Here is an 8,905-nt window from a genome sequence, read left to right as displayed (position 1 = left end):
GGCTAGGGAAGCAGTGTGCATGGGCGTTGGTGTCTGAGCAGAGAAGGTGGAGGCTAGGAGATTCTGTTTTCGAGGGCCATGTCTGGGAGTCAGAGCTCCTGCTGCTGCTGGTAGTGGTGTGGAGTGGCTCTAATCTCAGCACAGACAGGTCTCCAAGGAGCCGACTCAGTGACTTGGGCCCTCTGGGAGTGTGGATGAGGGTGGGCCTGGCACAAAGCCGCCGTTGTCGCCCCCCACACACGTCTGACTGTCTCAGGCCTAAAATAGAGCAGAGAAAGAGTGATCCCGTGAGAAGATTCTGGCAAAGGGCTATGGGGAAAAGGACATGAGTCACAGCTGGGAACCCTTGAGTTTGACACTCCCAAAGTTCTGCCGCCCTGCCCAACATCAGGAGTCTGAAACCCACTAGTCCCTAGTGACTAGGGGTAGGCCTCCCACATCCATCCCTGCCCACTCTGGTGTGGCTGGGGAACTGGCAGGCCTGGTTTTGACCTCCTCTCTGCTCTGTCATGGAGGAACTGAGGAGATGCCCATGCCTCATTCCCATGGCATCCTGTTTCTCAGAGGTATCAAAAATAAGGGACCTCGGACACCTGCTGTGAGGGACCTGGTAATGAGAGAAGGGCCCAACCCAAGGACCAGCACCATTATCCTCTTCCGTATTTCTCTGGAACTCATAGTCCTCATCTGTAAAGGTCTGTTCTCTGCAGGCTTCGGGTCAGGAAATCCATACGCAATCCCAAGAGCTCCTGGGACCTGCATCTCCAACTCCAGGCCCTCAGCCGGCACAGTAGGGAACGTTGGCCAAGACTAACATAATTTTACATGCCCTGCACTAAGGCACACTCTGCCTCCTGCTCCTTGCATCTTGAGGTAGAGGTGGATGTTGTCCCCAGCCCCAGGGCCAGCCAGAAGCTTGGCTCCTCGTGGGTGCTACCACGTGCTAGGCGCTCACGTGTTTTACTCAACCACGGGTTGGGCAGTGGTAAATCGGATCCTGTTCTGCGTGAGGAAGGAGTCCATGGGAGCGTTTGCAGTTGGTGTCCTGGTGATTGAGGTTGGCGCGCCCTCTAGAGGCCACTCTGTCTTGTTCCACAGCCAGAGCGGTTCCGGATCTGGCGGGCAGGGCGGTCCCAAGGTTGGAAGATCATTTCTGCTGGCTTCAGGAGCCCTACGATGCAGCTGCTATACTTTCTGTAACTAAAAGCTCTCTCGCTAAGGCCTTCCGGGTAGCTCTCAGAGACCTCCCCTACTGCGGCTGCGCGCCCTGACCTATTACCATGGCGACTGCTTGTATACAATTTTCCTTCCCTTTCCCTCCCCTTTCACCTTGTCCAGAACGCAGGCCCCTCCAATGGGACAGGTGCCCCCTAGGAGGAAGCCTGCCCAGCCCAGAGGCGGGTGCCCATGAACAGCGATGGCCCCAAAAAATTGGCCGTGGGCAAAGTGAGGTACTTCGGTCAACATCACGGGGAGGTGAGGACACCCAAAGTCTACGCAGTCTTGGTGGGGTCTTTCCAGGTCCCAACTCAAGAATAGACTCTAGGTTTATTTTTTCTCTCTCTTTTTCTTTTCTTTTCTCTTCTCTTCTCCCCTCCTCTCTCCTTTCCTTTTTCCTCTCCTTTCCTTTTTCCTTTCCTTTCTTTCTCTCTTTCTTTCTTTCTCTCTCTCTTTCCCCCCCTCTCTCTTTAATTCACTTACATTTATTTTATGTACAGTAGCGTTTTGTCTGCATGTATGTCTGTGTGTGGGTGCTGGGATGTGAACCCAGTCAGTGTCCCTAACCACTGAACCATCTCTTCAGGTCCTTTTTCATTTGAGACAGGGGTTCAGTATGTGGCGCTGACTGTCCTGGAACTCATTACATAGACCAAACTTACCTTTGTCAGAGATCCAGCTGTCTGCCTCCTAGTACTGGGATTCAAGCGTGCATACCAGGTCTTTTTGTTTAAAGACAGGGTCTCCAGCTGGCCTGTAACCCAACTCTGGGAGGCAGAGGCAGGCGGATCTTTGTGAGTTCAAGGCCAGCCTGATCTATAAAGTAGTCCAGGACAGCCAAGACTACACAGAGAAACCCTGTCTTAGAAAAACAATGAATGAATGAATGAATGAATGAATGAATGAATGAATGAATGAATGAATGAAGTCTCAGGGGGGGCCATGGTAACATATGCCTTTAATCTAAGCACTCCAGAGGTAGAGGCAAGGGGCTCTCTGAGTTCAAGGCCAGCATGGTCTACAGAGGGAGTTCTAGGACAGCTACCCAAAGAAATGTAGCTGTTTGGGCCAGGTTATCCAGGCTTCAAACGCTCACAGATAGGCTTTGTCTTTTGAGGTAGCACCAGGCTGGCCTCAAATTTAAGACAATCCTCCTGCCTCTGCCTCCCTGGTGCTAGGATCAGAAGTGTGCATCATTATGGCCAGCTTGGACTCAATCCAAATTCAATGACTTTGAACTTGTCAATTCATGATCCAGAACTTGCTTTAGGCTTTGGGTTCCAGTGTTGGTTAGAAGATTCCTGGAATTTATAGCCCTGTCCAGGATTCCTGGGCAAGTTAGCGATGGTTAGAGCTGAGGGGACAAATGACTGCTGACAAGCATGGGACCATTTTTGCCCTGTCCTTTCAGGTTAACTGCTCTGCCTTCTCCCCTGATGGCAAGATCCTGCTCACAGCCTCTGATGACGGTTTTGTGTATGTATGGGAGACAAAGAGTAGGCGACTGCTCTGGAAACTGACAGGCCACAGAGGTGGGGCTTAGCCACCTTGATGAAGAGACCTCTAGGGCTCTGCTGACATTTTGGAGCCTACCTCAGTGACTTCTGACTTCTGGGGAGAGGGTTGGAACAAGAGTCTGGCAGGGGCTGCTGAGACACCAAACCTAACAGCCAGGGGTCAGTCCCCTTGTTCTAAGACTTGAACTCAAAATGTTATTTCACAAATCTTAAGACATGTAGCCCAGTGGTACAAATACACTGAGTAGTTCTCTGGAAGTTCCTCTTCTGGCAGAGCTGTAACATGAAACACCCACCTCCATCCCCACCAGTGCAGTTTGATATCTCTAGAGGCCTCTCCACTCAGGCTTATTCCACTCAGCCTCAAGGTTACCTATTGTGCTGCACACATGAACTTGCCCAGACTGTTCTTAGTTTGCGCCAGAGAACCTAGCAGAGCAATGAGGGCACGTTAGTGGGAGGAGGAATCTGGATTTAATGATGGTCCCTGAGATGGGCAAAACAGCTGAACTCAGCTCAGGCCTGGCCTTGTGACCAGAACGACAGATGACAAGTCTGGATGGTGAGAGCAGGACAATGCCATGTGTTCCCCGCCTCAGGCCCAGTGAAGTTCTGTCGCTTTTCCCCGATGGCTGCCTGGTTGCCAGTTCCTCCTGCGACCACACTGTACGCCTGTGGGATGTGGGCAAATCCAAGTGTCTACATGTACTGAAAGGTGAGTAGTTGGTTTGGCTGGGAACCACGGTGGCTACTTTGTGGATTGTGTCCTGTCTTCTTTCCCACCTTCGGGCTGGTGTCTGCAGGTCACCAGCGGAGTGTGGAGACAGTGAGCTTCAGCCCTGATTCAAAACAGCTGGCATCAGGTGGCTGGGACAAGAGGGTGATTCTCTGGGAGGTGCAGGTATGAGGATGGGGCCTGGTTTAGGTTTGCCTACTCCCCACAGCCAGTCAAGTATCCCAAGTTTCTAGGCCTCAGGTTCCAGCCTGGATTGCCCTTCCTCCTGCTGTAGCAAGTCCCAGGAAGACATAGGTCAGCAGTAAAGTAGGGAGCACCTGGCTCCCTCCACCTCTGCAGCTCAGACTCTCTCTACAGTCTGGTCACAAAGTACGCCTCTTGACTGGGCATCATGATTCCGTCCAGAGCAGTGACTTCTCCCCAACTTCGGACTCTTTGGTGAGCCTCACCCCGACTCCCTGCATCAGTGGCCAGCAGATAGAGCTATTTCATAGTATTTATCACTGCCCACAGGCCACTGGTTCCTGGGACTCGACTGTGCACATCTGGGACCTGCGGGTGGCAAGCCCAGCTATCTCCTACCAGGAGCTGGACGGTCACACAGGCAAAATCAGATGCTTGTGCTACTCAGCATCTGGCCTCTTGGTAAGCTAGGCTAACTGTGCCCCCAAACCTTCATCAAGGGTGTAGGCTACTGTCCAGTCCACTGAGCTCAGGGATGTCTGTTCAGGCATCTGGCTCCTGGGACAAGACCATCCGCCTCTGGAAGCCCACAACTAGCAGCTTGCTTTTCTAGCTCAAGGGCCACGGCACCTGGGTGAAGAGCCTCGCCTTTTCTCCTGATGAGTTAAGGCTGGCCAGTGCCGGCTACTCCCGTATGGTAAGCCCCTTCCTCCAAACCCCAGCCTCACCTTTCCGGAGGTTTCAGCCATACTAGAAATGTCCATGCACAGCAGAGGCAAGGACTAGATCTGACCTCTGATGACCTCAAGGAAAGCACAAAGAAGCAGACTGCCCCACACGTGGCACCAACACCACTGACCTATGAACTCTTCACATTTCTATGCTGGAGACTATGTGGCACAGCAAACCTTGTCTGCAGACAAGCCCAGGCCACGTCCCGGCCTTGGAGCACACTACCTCCCACCTCTTATGCCTGTTTTTACTCCCAGGTCAAAGTCTAGGACTGTAACACAGGACAATGCCTCGAGACGGTAAAGGTAAGGCACTACGGGTGCAAACCAAACCCCTCACACCCCACCCACTAGAAGGGGCCCAGGAATGGTAGGATCCCCTGACCCTGACTCTGACGCTGTCACTGACAGGGCCTGTTGGATGTGGCCCACGCCTGTGTTTTCACCCCAGATGGCAAACTTAGTGTCAGGGGCTGCTGTGACAAGATGACACGTCTCCTGCTTTAAAGTCTCAAGAACCCACTCCATGTAGCTTATCACAGGCCTAAAGTAACTAAGAAAAAGGCCACCAGATCTCTCCGATGCAGGGGCTACCCTATCCTGTCCCATAACAAGACCTATAGGCAAGTGGTCACCTGGTCCCCCACCTCTCCCTACCGGCCCCAGGTGGCCAGTGTAAAACATGAAACAGAAAGACAGCCAGTTTTGCACTTTATTGTCGTTGCCACCTCAGGCCTTGACTGCATACTTGCGCAGCGGGTATAGCCTCTCCTTCCGCTGCTGCTTCTTGGTCTTCAGCTTCTCTTCGTGCTTGGTGAGCCGGCGGCGCATGGCTCTAGTCTTCTTGGGCCGCAGGTCCAGAGGCTTGTATTTCTTGCCCTGGGACAGAGATGACAGAGTGAATCTGGGCACCAGGGGCTACTGGGAAGATGCTGAAGCACGAGAGCCAGAAGGGACAGGAAGTTGGACTTCTCTGAGCAATTTGTAGGGCATCCAGGGCCTTTTAGCTGGAGGCTCACAATAAGGTTCACAAAAGTTGGCAGGCCAAATATTTGCAGAGTCTAATTTCAAGACTACAGGGCTAAGAGGGAGGCTAACCTTCAGTTTTCCTACACACCAATCACCAGTAACTAAGTAAAATACCACAGCACAGAGTGGGCATGGTGATGCATGCCTGTACTTCCAGCACTTGGGAGCAGAGGCAGGCAGATCACTGTGAGTTTGAGACCAGCCTGGTCTACAAAGTGAGTCCAAGACAGCCAAGGCCATAGAGAAACCCTGTCTTGAAAAGGCAAAAAAAGACACGGCACAGTCTAAAGGACACAAGAGACACACTAGGTCCTGTGGTGGCTACTACTACTTGGCTACAATTAACTGGATGTCTCCAGGGCAGGGCTCATTAATGCTCTAGGTAACACTGAACAGGAAGAAGGCCTGGCCAAGGTCACCCCGACACAATAGCCAATAGCTTAAGACCCTGAGCTGTTAAGGGAACCATTACCCTCCTTTATGTCCTAGTCCTTCCCAAATGCTCTAAAGCAAGGCAGTCCCTTAGGTCCCTGCCTGCCCCCCCCAGCCTATGGGTCACGCCCCTACATGGGGAGGAGCAAAAGCACCACCAAGAATCTCAAGAGGCAATAACCTCCGAAGCAAGCCCCTCAGTTGAAAAGCAGAGAGCAGGGGTAGAAAAGCCTTTAAGAATGTACAGTCAGAAGCTGGACATGGTGGTGCATGCCTTTAATCCCAGCATTGGGAGTGTAAGGATAGCCTGGTCTAAAGAGTCCCAGGACAGTCAGTGATGTACAAAGAAACCCTGTCTCAGAAAACAAAATCACGCTCCATGTACGTGGCTGCTGCTGCCTTCAAAGGGGCAGGCATCATGAGGTCACAACACCACGCATTAAACTCCAGCATGTAACAAGAAGTAATCAGAAAGCTGTGGTCAGGATGGGGCAGGGACACAAAGCCACCTCAGGCCGGCCCTTATCCACGCCAAGTTCATGTATCCATTTAGCGCTCTGCCCACACAGCAGCCACTAAACATCTCTATTCATTCTAAAACCAGGGTGGGCAGGGGTAGAGGGACAGCTCAGAGGTTAAGAGCACTGGCTCTTCTTCCAAAGGTCCCAGCAACCACATGGTGACTCATAACCATCTATAGCGAGATCTGATGCCCTCTTCTGGCATGCACTACAGGCACAACACTGTATACATAACAAATCTGTTCTGCCTGCATGTACACCCCATGCCAGAAGAGCCATCTCTCCAGCCCCTAGTAAATAAATCTTAATGTAAGTTGTCACAAAGCATGATGCCTGTAATCCCAGCACCCAAAGAAGCAAAGACCCTGTTCTCAAACAAGCAACCCAAAACCCCATAATCTGGTTCCTTGTGGCCTGCATGCAGCTCAGTGCTGGTTTTACTCACTTGCCTGATATGTCAGACCTCATGGTTTAAGCCCCAAACACTGCCTAGATAAAAAGCCTACATCTCCAGCCATATCACATGTTCATTAGTGTTGAAAAGCTCTCTGTACCAGCAGTCACTGGGAAGCAGAAGCAATTCCACACAAGTTCCACTGCAGAGCAGCACTGTTAGGCCTGCAATCAGTTCCCTGACAGTTAGCTGGATCCCAGACTCTCAAAAACTGAGGGACACTGCAGACCTGCCCAAGACAAAAATCCCCTCACATGCGAGGCCCTCAAGGGCGCGAGTGCAGCCACACCATGGCAGTTTTCTGATGTGCCTTGCAGAGGTAATGAAAGACTCTACTAGATGGCTTCAATTAAGGGTGACTACCTTAAAACAAGGCTTCCTGCTGCCATGGTCACAGGAGCCAATTCCCAACAAGATGTGTAAAATTGCAGCCTTAGGACAAACCTCTCACAATTATCCCAGCAATGCTCCAATGTCCTGACACGGTTCTGAAGAGAGGCTGTTGGACCCTCAGTTTTACCTACTGTGCTGTCTCTGGGCAACCCAACCTCTCCAACCCTTGGAACAGCAAGTGCTTGGCTGTGAGACAGACACATTTTCACAGTGAGCTGACACCGAACAGCTGGTTTTACCTCATGGGAGGGTTCCAGTTCCATTTTACAGCAAAGCAACCCTACAAGTACCACAACTGAGAAAGCTGGGTTCAAAGCTCATGTTCAGACCCTTTAACACCAGCATCATGCCAGTTCAGGAGGCTGACAACTGGGTGAACTCAACCATAAAATGGGAGCCTTGAGGGCCCGAACCCCAGTCCCATGACATAATGCTCACATGATACAGTGCTGGACAGGGCTCACCTTGTAGAATTTCCTGAGGTTTTCTTTTTGAGTCTGATTAATGACAGTGAGGACACGGGCAATGGATTTGCGGACGACTCGTCTATAAAAACAGATGACAGTGAATACCAGGAAGGCACATAGCGCTCACAACACATGTCTTTTATCTATAGTCTCTAGGAGATCCAGCCCGGGGGTAAGGACAAGTTTGTCAACAGGCTCCCCAGGGACACATGTGTGGAGACTTAGTGCAGATGAGAAGATGAGGAAAAACCTTTAAACCCAGGCCAAGGCCTTAGAGCAAGGGCTACAAGGACTAGTTCAGGTTACAGAATCACAAATTGGAGAAATGGAACGGGCGTCGAGAGAGAACCCCGAAAGACAGGTACAGGGTGAGAAAAGTTGCTTTTAAGCCATGCTGATGGCAGGATCAGTAGAGGTCTCAGAACATGGGTAGCCGATATTTCCCTAATCATCTCAAGGTTGTGTGTGTATGGGGGTGCTGGTGGCATCCATTAAAAAACCCAAGTTGACCCTTCGAAGTTGACTTTCTGGTCCTTACATGTGCCTCCAGTCCCACTACAAACTACCTGAGAGTCCCGGTGGATGGCACTACCATGGCCCTCCAGGAACGCCCAGTTCTTTCACCACAGCAGTTGGCCAAGGACGACCGGGGGAAACGGCACCAGGGGTAAAGGCACGGATAGTTAAATACACAGGTGGGTCACTTTGAGAGTTACCTACATCTTGGACAGCTTGGACGCGGCACCGCCTGTCACCTTGGCGACGCGAAGCTGAGACAGCTCCACCTTCAGATCGTCGAGTTGTTTCAGCAGCTCCTCCTTCTTCTTGCCGCGCAGGTCCCGAGCCTTAATCTTGGCCTGCACAAGAAGAGTTTCTGTGGGTCACTGAGCGGGAACTCCCGTTTCCTCCGAGGCCGCGACGCAAGCAGTGTGAACCGGCCAGAAGCACGCACAACCAGAGCCAAGCCACAGGCCCCGACTGATCCCTGGGTTCCCCACGTCCGCCCCCCGCCCCGCTCCGCTGTTCCCACGTGTTCCTCGCGCCCGATGGCACCCGATTCTTTTGGCCTCACCATGGCTGCGCTGCTCACTGCTGAAGACGCCTGGTTCGAGAGAGAGAGCGAGAGCGAGGAAGGGGCGAGGCCGACCTTTACAACTACTTCCGGGTGGCGCCGAGCACGGCCAATAGCATCTCGGCGTGGAGGGCCCGCCCCACCTGTGCGCA

General features: G+C 52.2%; 2 protein-coding genes across 2 annotated transcripts; one reads left to right on the top strand and one right to left on the bottom strand.

The window, feature by feature from the left end:
• The first annotated feature begins 1,350 nt into the window (after window positions 1-1,350).
• On the top strand, window positions 1,351-4,892 carry Wdr38 (WD repeat domain 38). Its single transcript, XM_055599726.1, is given in 10 exon segments — window positions 1,351-1,476; window positions 2,630-2,750; window positions 3,335-3,355; window positions 3,358-3,450; window positions 3,539-3,636; window positions 3,829-3,909; window positions 3,985-4,116; window positions 4,202-4,351; window positions 4,644-4,691; window positions 4,797-4,892. Coding segments are annotated over 10 exon segments (909 nt in total). The 5' UTR covers window positions 1,351-1,407.
• A 191-nt stretch (window positions 4,893-5,083) lies between these two features.
• On the bottom strand, window positions 5,084-8,905 carry Rpl35 (ribosomal protein L35). The gene is made up of 4 exons (XM_055600841.1): window positions 8,754-8,905; window positions 8,402-8,538; window positions 7,679-7,760; window positions 5,084-5,264 (listed from the first exon to the last, which is right to left on the bottom strand). The coding sequence occupies exons 1-4, from the start codon at window positions 8,754-8,756 to the stop codon at window positions 5,115-5,117; spliced, it is 372 nt and encodes a 123-aa protein (XP_055456816.1). The 5' UTR covers window positions 8,757-8,905; the 3' UTR covers window positions 5,084-5,114.

The sequence above is a fragment of the Psammomys obesus genome, unplaced genomic scaffold, assembly GCF_907164565.1.
Source record: "Psammomys obesus unplaced genomic scaffold, mPsaObe1.curated_primary_1811, whole genome shotgun sequence".
Classification (NCBI taxonomy): domain Eukaryota; kingdom Metazoa; phylum Chordata; class Mammalia; order Rodentia; family Muridae; genus Psammomys; species Psammomys obesus.
Note: the sequence above shows the minus strand (reverse complement) of the source record. Positions and strands in the feature narration are given on the sequence as shown.